This window comes from Ursus maritimus, unplaced genomic scaffold (genome assembly GCF_017311325.1).
Source record: "Ursus maritimus isolate PB19 unplaced genomic scaffold, ASM1731132v1 scaffold_15, whole genome shotgun sequence".
Lineage (NCBI taxonomy): Eukaryota > Metazoa > Chordata > Mammalia > Carnivora > Ursidae > Ursus > Ursus maritimus.
Window position 1 is genome coordinate 30,099,700 of NW_024423897.1, and position 13,796 is coordinate 30,113,495.

General features: G+C 40.0%; 1 protein-coding gene across 2 annotated transcripts in view; it reads right to left on the reverse strand.

Annotated features, from left to right (window-relative positions):
- Nucleotides 1-13,796, reverse strand: part of NNT (nicotinamide nucleotide transhydrogenase) — an 87,774-nt gene that overhangs the window by 7,714 nt on the left and 66,264 nt on the right. For both annotated transcript variants that reach the window (XM_040630453.1, XM_008692561.2), the window contains exon 19: nt 13,016-13,097. In XM_040630453.1, coding sequence (XP_040486387.1) covers nt 13,016-13,097 — 82 coding nt within the window. The remainder of the gene's footprint in view (nt 1-13,015; nt 13,098-13,796) is intronic.

Sequence of the window (13,796 nt, forward strand, 5' to 3'; positions counted from 1 at the left end):
CATGAAAAGGTACTCTTATTCTTATCATTGACTAGACTTAATGAAAAAAATAAACAACCAGATTTAGTTCTGGGAGCTATGGTTTAAAAGGATCAGAAGGTACTTGGCTAAGGTTCAAGAGAAACACAAAACATCTAATGACTTAGAAAACAACACACTCTAAGTGAAAAAAGATCAAATGGCTTGAAAAAAGGCAAAATGTCATTTTCGAGCAGACCAAATAAAACAGAAGTGGACCAAATCATCTCATTTTCATAAAACAGAAGAAAAGAAAATGGTCTTCAAATGCACAGGAAAGAATTGGAATAAAAAAATTTTAAAAAAATTAAAAAAAAGAAAAAGAAAAAAAGACTTTCTGTTAACTATTTAAAAACAAATGCCCCAGTTAGGGAAAGTTTCCATCTTCTTTTCTGGGGTCAGGAAGAGAGAGGCTCAATGTCAGCTGATGTACCAACCACCAGTTCAGTGCAAAAAGGATTCAAGAGCATCTCCCATACAAAAACAAAGGATGGTTGGCTGGCAGTGGACATAATCAAGACAGGTGCGGCCCTGACACAGCCCTTCATTTAAGGGAGGATTGGGGAGGATTAAAAGCAATGGTCTTAACCACTAGTAAGAGACAGCAATGAAATTCAGGATTTCTAGAACTACAAGAACTCTTCTACCTCAATCCAATGGTACTATAATTGCCACGAATTACTCACTTGTGCTCTTTGGAAATGTGAATAACAAATCTTGAACACTGAAAATTTCTCCTAATCTCCCAGTCTTCCTGATCACCAATAAGCATTTCCCCCACCCCCCATGTCCAAACCTCTTCCCAAAACCTGATACATAACACTTAAGGAAGACTTTGAGTCACCGTATTACGTGCTATTTAAGGTCTGTATTAGTTTCCTATTGCTGCTGTAACAAATTACCACATATTTAGTAACTTAAAACAACACAAGTTGATTATCTTACAATTCTGAAGGTCAGCAGCAGAAAATCAGTTTCCCTGCACTAAAATCAAGATGTTGGCACAGCTGCATGTCTTCTAGAGGCTCTAGGGGAAAATCCATTCCCTGACTTCTCCTGCTTCTGGAGGCAGCCCCCATTCCTTAGCTTGTGGCTGCATCCCTCCGACTTCTGACGCCGCTGTCCTATCTCTTCCTCTGACTCTCTCTTACGACTTCTAGGACTCTCTCCAACTCCTTCCTCTCTGAGGACCCTAGTCATGACACGGGCCTGCCTAAATAATCCAAGACAGTCTCCCCACCTCAAAATCCTCCCCTAAACTCTACAAAAGCCCCTTTTACCACATGAAGTAACATGTTCACAGGTTTGGGGGACTGTAGGTGGACTCTTCAGGGCCACTATTCAGCCTTCCACAAACTTCCTTTCCAGTCTTAAAATTCCATGAACTAGGGTTTCTATTTTAGCTGAAAAATCCAATATATACTATGCAAATTACTTATGGATTGCAATTCTGTATACCTCTTTTATTCCAGTAAGTTTTTCATCTTAATTAATTTATTTGTTTTTAATACTGCCCTTATCTTTAAATTAATCCATCTGGCCATCATCTTTATGCTTTAACTGACATTTCTTGAGCCAAATTAGAAATCAAAGACCTCTAAATGTACTTGTTGTTATTGTAATATTTGATCAGCTACAGACTACGTAAAGACATTATTTCTGCTGAGCTAGTTGTGAAGGGTAAATACTCACAATGCTCACCAATATGCTATGCTGAGCATCCCAAAGGACAGATCATTTTATATCTGTTGGCATAATAATTTATTATACTAAACCTTAAAACCCTAATGTTGGAGAAAAACACACACAAGGCTGTCACAAGAAAATGCCAGTGTTTTGAGAGAAATAACAGAACACACTGAATTTGTAGAAATATATATGTGTACGCTGATAAGTCAATGGGAGTTAATAACAATTTTGGCCCATGTAACTGGCTAATCTCCAAAGTATGTATTAAAGTTAATTATACCAGACATTGGTTTGGCCATGGCCAGCAATTTTCAGGCACTGATGGGCAAAGCTCATCAATGTTCCATCATCGTATGAAGAATATCCAGAATTTGAAAATGCAAAGCCTACTAGCCTTTTAGTTCTTCCCTCTGAGCCATGAAAATAATCTTTATTGTACACATGCTTAACAAAGAAGAATGAGCTGTCCCTGTCCACAAGATTCTGCAGAAGGAAAATAAATACTAAGATGAGATCACAGAAAGATCTTCAATGTTCCCAGAACTCTTTCCTGATGCCCCTCCTCCTTATGATGCCCTCGATCACAGTAACCGGCTGACAGGACTATGCTCTCCAAAATGGGAGCAATACGAATACAGGAACCGGGTCTTATTATCAGCTCGCACAGCACCTGGCACTCCTTCTAGGGACTCAATGGGAGGGAAGGAAGGAAAGCGTTTTAAGTAACACAGTGTGTCCAGTAAGGTACATTGACTCATAAACGTTCTACATCTCGTTTTAGAGAAAGGATTTAGAGAAGTAGTAAAGAGTAGCAGCGAACATTCTGGATACCACTGCCGGGATTCACAACATTTGGACAGTTTACTTCTGTATGCCTCCCTTTCCTCTGTGCGCAGTGGGACTGAGAATAAACCTCTTCAGAGGATTATTGCGAGATTTAAGTGAGACAGTTCATATAAAGAGGTTTTTATAACAAAGTGCTTTAGACCAATGCCGAGCATAATAAGCCTTTAATAAATTAACCTTCAATGATCATATTCTATTCAACTACATCTGTGTAATATAAATGCTCATGTGTATTTTTCAAGTAAATGCACCTTTTAATGATCATTTATATAAAAAGAAATACACATTTTTACATTAAAACAAATGTTGGTTTGATGTCAACATTTTCTGAGTTGGTTTTCTAATTTTTACCTTAAAATTCCAGTCAATATCAACATAGCCCAATAAAACCAGAAGTTCTTTGTATTCACAACTACATCAAAAGACTAAAGATATTATATAGTCAATATAGTCTGAGGCCAGTAACTGTGAATGCTGGACTCACTGGGACCTCGTTCATAATTAATATTCAGATACACACTTACGTGATAAAGTCAAATTTCAAAAGGCCATGTTTAACCGTTCCACAGATACTATTAGGCAAAGAAGTACTGTTTCCTCAACTGACAGATACAACAAATATCATCGTTAAGTCAGGATAATCTTTTCACTTATCTTGAAGCAAGAAAAATTTCAATACTTTTTGCTATTTTCCTCTCTCAAATATGAAAATGATAGTCTTTTGTGAAACATTATATAATAAAAACTAAGGCCTCAGTCCCTGATTAAAGATAGACCCAGGCATGGTTCAAAAAAAGTGGAATAATCTACTCCAATAAAACAACTGATCTTCAGAGCTTTTTAAATTACCCAAAAAGAACAAAACAAATAAGAGTGTATACAAGAGCTATTTGTAAATATCGCGTGAATTGGATAAAACTTGGTAAAGAGGCAATTCAAAAAACACATTTTCTAAGCCTCTTTTATAACACATGATGATATAAACCCCATTCTTACGCTTTTTCGCAACTTCACATTAGATTTCAGACACCACATGTTCTAAAGGGGACACAACAATGTGAGTTCCCATGATCGTGGACCATGGAGACAATATGTCCTGACCAGGGCGCGTTACGGCAGTTGTTCTAGGACATGTGGGACTAGTAGAGAGAATAAAACATTCACCACATGGATCCTACCACAACTGTTCAAATAAACTACATTTTCCTTCTTGCATTATGGAAATATCCAGATTTAGTTCAGTAATAAAAAATGAAGATGAGCCAAGTAACCCAATTCAACAATAAGACAGAGAAACTACAGAGACAACTGGGCCTCGTTCTACAGTATTTAGCATGTTTCCTCCATTTGCTGCCTCTTACTTTTATAAATACTGCAAAGGATCTTCAGATCCAAAAAAATATCTTTTTATAACCGTCAACCACTTGCTCATACGTTTTGCCAGTCACTGCACAAAATGTGTTTTGATACTAAAGATGTTCAAAGGGTTCATTTCCTTTCTTTTACTGTGTTTTATATTTTCAAATATACATTGACTACATTTGGGAATTCTGCCTTCCCAATACCATCATCCCACCATTTTCCTAAATATGTTATTTTAAGCTCCTAGGAAGTTGACAAATTAATGAGGAAAAAGACTTAACAAAGGGAAAATTTTTTAAAGTTTCACTTGTTGAAAGCCTATTTATTCTTCCTGTTTTTAACCATAAATATTTATAAACCAATAAAACCTTTGGAGGGCTGGGGTGCAGGATGTGGGTGGCTGGCACCGCTAGGCAGCTCGGGAGCCTGGCCTGGGGGACAGCTCTGGGCCTCCCCCAGCTGTCCTGGTGCTGCTGCTCCCTCTTGCGATTACACGCGAGGCAAGTCAGGCTCCCCCACTCAGAATGGGATTTTGGGAATCACTTCACCATTTCTCTCCTCATTCCCCTACCTCAGGATTTCTCAGGTTTTTGTCACTTACTATCCAAAGATCTCCAGGAAAAGAATTTTTTCAAGAGTGCTAATGACAATGATATTTCTTAGGGAGAATGACATTCAATTCCTCCAACAAGAACGTCTTGGTCTGATCGGGCTGCTGAAACAGTGTATCATAAACTGGGTGGCTGAAACAACAAACGTGTCCATCTCAGAGTTCCGGAGGCTGGGAAATCTGAGATCAAGGCACTGAGAGATTTCTGCAGTGGTCTGGAACTGAACCTGTAATATCTCCAAGCAAGGGAAGCCAGAAGGCAGTGGAATAAAATCTTCAAAGAATGGCGAGAAAATAATTGTCATCATGGAATTGTAAGGTATATGAAAGAGAGGAAGAAAACTTATTATTAACTTCTCCCTAAAGAACCTTTGAAAGATATATTTCATATGGTATTTATTTGTCTTTCTTGGATTTATTTCGTTTAGCATAATACCTTCTAGATCCATCCATGTCATTGCAAATGGCAAGATCTCATTCTTTTTGATGGCTGAGTAATATTCCATTCCATATATACCACATTTTTTTATCCATTCATCAGTCAGTGGACACTTGGGCTGTTTCCGTAATCTGACTGTTGCCGATAATGCTGCTATGAACACCGGGGTGCATGTATCCCTTTGAATTAGTATTTTTGTGTTCTCTGGGTAACTGCCTAGTGGTGCAATTACTGGATCATAGGGTAGTTCTATTTTTAACTTTTTGTGGAGCCTCCATACTGTTCTCCAGAGTGGCTCCACCAGTTTGCATTCCCACCAACAGTGCAAGAGGGTTCTCCTTCTCTGCATCCTTGCCAACACCTGTTTTCTTGGGTTGCTTGATTTTAGCCATTCTGACAGGTGTGAGGTGGTATCTCATTGTACTTTTGATTTGCATTTCCCTGATGATGAGTGATGTTGAGCATCTTTTCATGTGTCTGCTAACCATCTGTATGTCTTCTTTGGAAAAATGTCTATTCATGTCTCTGCCCATTTCTTAACTGGATTATTTTTTGGATGCTGAATTTTATGAGTTCTTCATATATTTTGGATACTAACTGAAACAGACTCTTAACTATAGAGAACAAACTGATAGTTGCCAGAGGGGAGGTGAGTGGGGGGATGGGTGAAATAGGTGAGGGGGATGAAGGAGGGCACTTGTTGTAATGAGCACTGGGTGATGTATAGAATTGCTGAATCACTATATTGTACACCTGGAATTAATAACACACTGTAAGTTAACTAGAATTATACAGATAAAATACAGATAAAAACCTAAAAAATAAAAAATAAAGAGCTAAAATAGACCTTAAAGATTCTCCAACCCAACAACTTTCTAAGGCAGGACTCCTTTATATAGAATTACACCAAATATGTGTGCACTGTATTCCATCACAAAACAGGCTGGGAGCCCCACTGCAGATGCAATGAAGAGGCCCTGGTCTGCGCTACATACACCTGAAGGACTCCAGTATTCTATGTTTGCACATGGCAATGCTCCATTCCGAGGAGGGTCCATGAAGGTAATAAAAAGATCTGTTACTATATTCAATTATTTGTGCATTTCATCTGTGAAAAATATGGTGGGATTTGACAAGGCACGTTTCTTTGGTTTATCACGTTCTGATCAGAACTTCTGATTGACAGCAGCAAGTCATGGATTAAAAGCACAAGGAAGTTTTTTGTTTTTGTTTTTGTTTTTAATAAATAACTGTAGCAAATGCAGTTTAGAATAAAAACTTACAAAACACGAAGCAGGGCAAATGTTATGCAAATTATCCTTACTGATGGAAAGGCTGGGACCAGCTAGGTAGGGTTAGCTTAACCACCTGAAGAGAAACATGGTGATGCAGTAGGAAAAAACCCTCCTGACAAGGCCACTGCTGTCCACAAACACTGATTAACGAGAAAGGCTGTGGAATCAACTTTCTGGCGGGGATTTTTAGGCAAAAGAACAGACACCCACCTCTCTAAAATTGTGAACGTCCTTAGAAGCACAATTCTGAATAGGAAAAAAAAATGTTCATTTCATTTCCTAGAATGTTCCAATAGCCAGAATTAGAGAACATTATGTACCTTTCATTCTTTTTTTGAAGGCAAATCTGGGCTGACCTGCTACTCTGATCTGAAATCTGGTGTTTATCTATGGCCTCCCCTTCTTCAGGAAAAAAAAAAAAAAAACACTCTGAATGTGAAAGAGCTTACAAAAATGTCTCGGGCACAGTTTTTCTAATACAGAAGAAAAGAACCTGTTCTATGACTGTGAATGAGAAAATGTGTGACAAAAGGCTACAGTCCCATTTTCCCTTTGTGCATGTGGCCTGTGACACTGACGTCACCGGAAGAATGAGAAGTCATCTAAAGAGGACAGGCCAGACGACAGCACGAACACCGACGCAGCCCTCTGCAGAAGCACATCCCAGCACCGCCCGTTCCCTTCCGAGGACGTTTTTATAGATCGTGCCCAAATCTGGCTTTTCCACCACCGAACCAAATCCAGCAACCAAGCCCAGAATAGAAACTGTATGACGACTGACATGATTTTTATTTCAAAATAACCAACAAGACTATGAAGAATGATATCACAGGAAAAACTGAAATTCTATCTGCCACTCATTCTAAAATATTATATTCTGGAATACTGCAGAGACTTGGTAAAAAATTCTACAGAATTTCATCTTCCTGTCTGAATAACTTTCACGATGTGTTAGAAAGTAATGGCCAGTGAGCACCAGAAGATGAAACTGTAAGCAAAGTATTGAAGAACTGGAACATGAAGTGAGAAACGGCTTTTATTTATTTATACTCCGCCATGTTTACATGCACCTCGTTGAAGAACCTCAGCTCAGGGTTTATTATGACTCAGGCTAGAACAAGATGCCAGAAAACACCCTGATGGTCAGAGCCACCAGTTTCACCTGTAGTGACAGTCTCTCCCTCAGACCGCCAGAACGCCTGTGACAAGACAGACCGAGAACGGAGTTCTAGAATGAACGGTAAGGCAGAGGCTGTAAAAGCATCTAAATCACAGGCTTTCTTTTCACCACACCAATATGCTGTGAATAGTATAAACAGAAAGCCAAAGGCAGTCTGGCCAACAGTCAGAACGTGGGAGCAGCAGGGTTGCTTTTAAGAGCACAAGAGACACCTTTGAACTAAGAAACTACTGGCAATTCTATACAATAGGCTGAACACAGATGTGAGTGAACGCACATACTTTCTTTGGTTTTCCTCTCTTCCACCGAAAGTTTCATTCATGTGACTAATTATACAAATAACTCCCGGGGCGCCTGGGTGGGTCAGTCGTTAAGCGTCTGCCTTCAGCTCAGGGCGTGATCCCGGGATCCTGGGATCGAGCCCCACATCAGGCTCCCTGCTCCGCTGGGAAGCCTGCTTCTTCCTCTCCCACTCCCCCTGCTGGTGTTCCCTCTCTCGCTGTGTCTCTCTCTGTCCAATAAATAAATAAAATCTTAAAAAAAAAAAACACTATGTAATGAGTTGTTCAGTGAAAGGTCATTAACATGAATAGTCACACCTAAAAAGAACATACTGCAAAGCTGTCATAAAAATGCTAAGGGCACCTGGGTGGCTCAGTCAGTTGGGTGTCTGCCTTCAGCTGGGGTCATGATCCCAGGGTCCTGGGATCGAGTCCCTCATCGGGCTCAAGCAGGAAGCCTGCTCCTCCCTCTGCCTCTGCCTCCCCCTTTCTCTGTCTCTCATGAATAAAGAAAGAAAATCTTTTTTTTTTTTAATGCTAAATAATGTCTTGTTTCTTTACTCAAACACAAAATATTTTATCTGGCCTAATATCTATTCTCTTCAGAAGCATGTGCCTTTATTACTTTACAAATTTGAATGTCCTATCTCTTCCTGCACCCCAATAAATAACAAATCCATGAAGACTGAACTCTATTTATTTGAATTACATTTAGCCCATGAAAAAAAAAATCCAGTTAGATGGACAAAATATCTCATCTTGAAATATCTTCAAAGAGTAGATTCCTTAGCAAAACTAACATATATTTAAACCTATAGCCGTGTCACACGAGACTGTAAAACACTATTAAACCACAAATGCCCCTGGTGGCTAGATGTGTTTAGACAGAAAATGAAAAAAAAAATTAAATGTTTCTAAAAACCTGCAAAGAGAAATTCATATTACAAGTGTCATAAAAGGTTTAAAATGTCCCCTGGACAACTAACTACTCTTCTTTGCATTCGGACCCCTCCTACCCTACTTTTCCTAGCATACTATCACATTAAATGGAATTCGTTCACTGATTCATTTGTTTATAGGTTTGTTTTCTTCATAACTATACACTGCTGAGAGTGGCAACTGGGCTTATTCCTCCTTTTTTTTTTAAGATTTTATTTATTTATTTGACAGAGAGAGACAGCCAGAGAGAGAGGGAACACAAGCAGGGGGAGTGGGAGAGGAAGAGGCAGGCTTCCAGCAGAGGAGCCTGTTGTGGGATTTGATCCCAGGACTCTGGGATCACGCCCTGAGCCGAAGGCAGACGCTTAACAGCGGAGCCACCCAGGCGCCCCTATTCCTACTTTTATCTCAACGCTTTTACCTCAATACCTGACAGCAATAAATTTCTATCAACAAATTATTAATAGAAAGATATAGTTGAACATTAACAGGAAAGCAACATATAACATCAGCTAGCCAATCAAAGAAATTGAAAGGTGGTGTCATAAATTCAAAAGACTTCTGTGATAATCCGAGCAATAATGCTTTCTGAAAAGAAAATCGAACTGTGATTAATTGCAAAAAGAAAAAAATTACACCTCTTTCTGAAAATTACTGGGAACACTATTTCTGCTTTATAATGAAAAGCCCATCATATGGACCCAAAGGTGGGGCAATAAAGAGAAAAAACATCTACACTCTTGTAGTGTAAGATTTTTGTAATAAAATGCTTTTAGAGATCAAGCATAAGTTAGGTAAGTTACAGAGGTGTTCTGGGCAACTGGGAAGCAACAATATACTGGCCACTAAAGAAAGTCTAGGTCAGTGAACACTCATGAGCTGCTGTCATGAAATGTCATGTGCTTCATTATGTAATCACAGCTCCCGGTGAGCATGTTATGACTATAGCCGAAGTGAAGGAAAACGAGTGTCTCTAGATCAATCATTGGCCATGAAGCCAGACAGACTGTATGACAGATGCAATTTTTCTTGGCACCACTTGGGCATAACTAATTGATGACAATCGTATGTCCACACTGGCACATTTCCACAGGGGATGTGTGTAAGTATGTCACCACATCTGGATGCTAGGCATGCTGGGTCCTGAGGCACAAAGATCTACTAAAACCAGAGCCCCAGCAGCTGTGCTCAATGAACACCGTGGGAGCTCCACAGGGTGATGAAAGGACTAAATTACTGCAAACTGTAAATACAGATTTATTTCATTAAAATACGAGGTAACACTGCAGCCATTGCTTGTGAAAACAGACATTTGTCTCCTAAAAAAAAAAAAAAAAAAAAAAGCTAGCATCTATGGATACACGTATTCCTAACTTCGTCAAGAAAATCTATACTTCTCCTAGAAGATGACAATGCATGTAAGACTAAATCGACAGTTTCTATGACTCCCTTTAAATTAAAAAAAACCCTACTCAGAAACTAGAAAGGAAAAATAGGATCATTTACTGTCACTGCGTTAGCAAGAATAGTTCCAGACTCTTCCATTTAATTCAAACATGAAATCTGCATAACTTGTTACAAAGCCCATGTTGAAAATTCAACAGATCACAGTAAAAAAACAAACGGATATATTAAAATTTAATTTCATCTTTATTATGAAATTGATCAATATAAGTGGCTAACTTTTCCTAACTCACAAATAGAGAAATTAGACTGAACAATTTTATTCTGATCCTACATAATAATTAAGTTTATTATTTAAAAAATTATTTGAACTACGACAATTACGTGAAATGACAGAACGCTCTCTCCCGTCAAGTCTGACATCCTGTTCACAAAATTATTTCAATAAAACACAAATTATAATTGAGATACTATTCATATATGTTTAATTAAATATCTCCCATATATCTTAAATAATTATTATTCCCACTCAGGGTGACAGAAATCATCCTGAAACAGCAATTTATCTTATGTCTTCAGGGATCAAAATCAAACTTTAATCAGCTCAGAAACTGAGATTTCATTTGTCTCATCCCTTTTCTTTCCAGATCATTTTCTCCATCCCTCTTATTCCTTTCCCCTCACATCCTGCTTTCGTCAAGCTACCCTACAGTCATGATGCTCCCCAACTTTGCATCCACCTCACCCTGGACTGATTTTCCAAGATGTCTGGCTAACATAGGCTGGTCAATGGGTAATAAGAGAGGGATGTCAGATCAATCATTCCCTTCCCAGAGGATAACTAAGATGGGAAAGCCATCTTTCTCTACTTCATTAAGACTGCCACTCATGTCCTAAATATGTGTGGTGATAGAAGGCATTACTAATACTTCAGACTTCTCACATGTGGACTGAAAAAAGAAAAACAACTTCTTTTTAGGAAAATCATAAAAGATTCTTTAACACATCCTTTCCTTATGTAGGTCTGCAATGCTTTAAGTGGCAAGCCTACGATTAAAAGGGCAGCCCCGTACAATACCGGGTAAGAAAATGGGCAATGGTGACCAAAATGAGACTTCATATGTGAATCAAAAAACAAAGTCAGGGGGGCACCTGGGTGGCTGTTGGTTAAGCATCTGCCTTCAGCTCAGCTCATGATCTCAGGGTCCTGGGATTGAGCCCCCCATCAGGCTCCCTGCTCAGCAGGGAGCCTGCTTCTCCCTCTCCCCCTGCTCATGCTCTCGCACTCTTTCTCATGCACTTGCTCTCTCTTAAATAAGTAAATAAAATCTTTAAAAAAAAAAAAAACAAGTCAGTGAAGTCGATGATTTTTCTCATCCTCTATCTTGTTTTCTAAGATTATACTAAACATGGAAACATCTACATCACAGAAAAGCTGGTCCTACCACAAAACAGTATTTTGACTTTCTATGAAAACCACTAACTATGGATCACAGGAAGGCAGAGTGGGGAAGGAGTGAGAGAGGGAAGGAAGGAAGAGAGAAAAGTGCAGCTGATACTAAAATGTTAAATCCACTTGAGGCACCTGGGCGGCTCAGTCAGTTAAGTGCCAGACTCCTGGTTTTGGCTCAGGTCATAATCTCAGGGCCCTGATCTCAGAGCCATGATCTCGGGGTCGTGAGATCGAGCCCCGTGTCAGGCTCTGCACTCAGTGGGGAGTCTGCTTGAGATTCTCTCTCCCTCCCCTCTGCCCCTCCCACTCGTGCTCTCTCTCTCTCAAATAAATAAAGAAGTAAATCTTTAAAAAATTAAATGTCAGATCCACTTATTTCATCATGTAAGTCTCTTCACCACTATTAATAGCTGGAACATTCAGGATTCTGCACCCAGTCTTGCACAGACACTCTGACTAGTTCTGGGCACATGGTTGAGCTTATTTTCTTATCATCTGCCCTAGAAAAAGTGTAAGATAGACGTCTAAAAGGAATTTTCATTAATAGACATTAACAGTTTTGTCAACATACATTAACATTCTGGTGAACAAACGAATTTTATTTAATAATAGAGTTATCCTGTCTCTCTGACTTATGGTACCCTGTCAGTGAAACTGCAAGAGAACCAGCTTTTCTGGCAAAGAGTCAGCAGGTATCTACTCCCAGGGACAACTCCAGATGGTCCCGTCACTGACTCCTGAAAGCAGAGTTCCAGAGCAGGGATCCAAAGGTGCATGGGACGGATGCAAGTACTGCAGGGGTCTGTCACCCACTGATGCCATCTTTACATCCCTCAAACCCTTTATCCAAGGTCAGGGGGAATAATCCGGAAATGCAGAGTCCTCCACTTCTCCGCTGTGCTCAAGGTCCTCCCAAGAGCAGAGTCTAGTGCCCCAACGCCAAGGAGCAGGCACAGCTACTGCCCTGATTCTTATTTCAAAAAGTGTACGGCGTTAGGAAAAGGACATCTGCACCCGTCTTTTCCATGGGAGAACAGGAGAGCCAACCCAGTCAGACGTTAACCAGGCCCCAGCGTCACCACCGGGCCTCATTCACTCTTCATCAGAGATCTCTCATTTGAGGTACTTTTCTTTAGTCAGTGTGAACACCAGAAACCAAAAAGCGACAACTTGATATGGTTCTAATGCTTTATCCGACCTCCTTCCCCAAATCCAACCAAAACAGGACTTCTGTTTTTCCCCATTAATAAAAATCCTGGAATTCAGGGTAATACAGTTTTCCTTTCTAAAATGAGCCTGTATTTAGGTTCTGTGATTATGAGAGACAGCGGAACAAGATAGCCAGACTAAGGCTAGAACAGGGTTTTTTACAACTCAGTTTCTTTACCTGTGATTACATAGGTAAAACTCCACTGCAGGAAAATCATCTAAACGCAAGTCATCGCTTTTCCTTTTCTGTCACACACACCACCCGCAAACCCTGCGCTGCACGCACTGACCTGACTTTCTTGCCCTGTTCCGAGAGCATCTTCACCAAGTCGGCGATGGGGTACTGCGCTTTGGCGGCACAGAGCCCGTAGCCTGCAAAGAACGCGAAGCACACAGAAGAGCATGATTTTTATTGTGAAATCTTATGAACAATAATTTCTCCCTTGATCAAAACAGATTTTTATGCCAAAACAAGGCAATCCGTTAACAGGACGAGAAATGAAAGCAAACTTCTGGACTTTCTAAAATATTGGCCTAAATTTCAAATTCAAAATCAAATGGTCCCTCCTCAATCTTCTGCATTGCCTGATACTGCTGGGCACTCCCTCCCCACACACCACACCACACACACACTTGTATATGCACACATGGCTTGTGTAAACGTTGCCAAACTGTCTTCATACTTGGTTTTGAGAAGACTGCAGTTCCCTGGTTCCCCTCCTCACTTTGTTACTATTCTTCCTTGATATCCTTGAATAGATCTCCTTCTGTTCCCCTTTAACAATGAAACTCCCCAGGGCCTTGGCTTTGCCCCTCACACTTTCCTTGGAAAGTCTCAGCCTGTCCCTATGGCTTCGACAACCATCTGATGACTCCCAATCTGTGTCCAGGCTCAGCCTGTCCTTTGACCTCCAGATGGCATGTCCATTGTACTATCTCCACCTCAAATCTAGCGTCTCCTAAAAAGAACTCAAAAATTTCCTCCCCTGCCAAAAAAACCCAAAAGTGCTCCCTATTTCTGATGTTATTACAGGTATGACCACAAATTGCAGTCCTCTTCCTTCTCCTTTG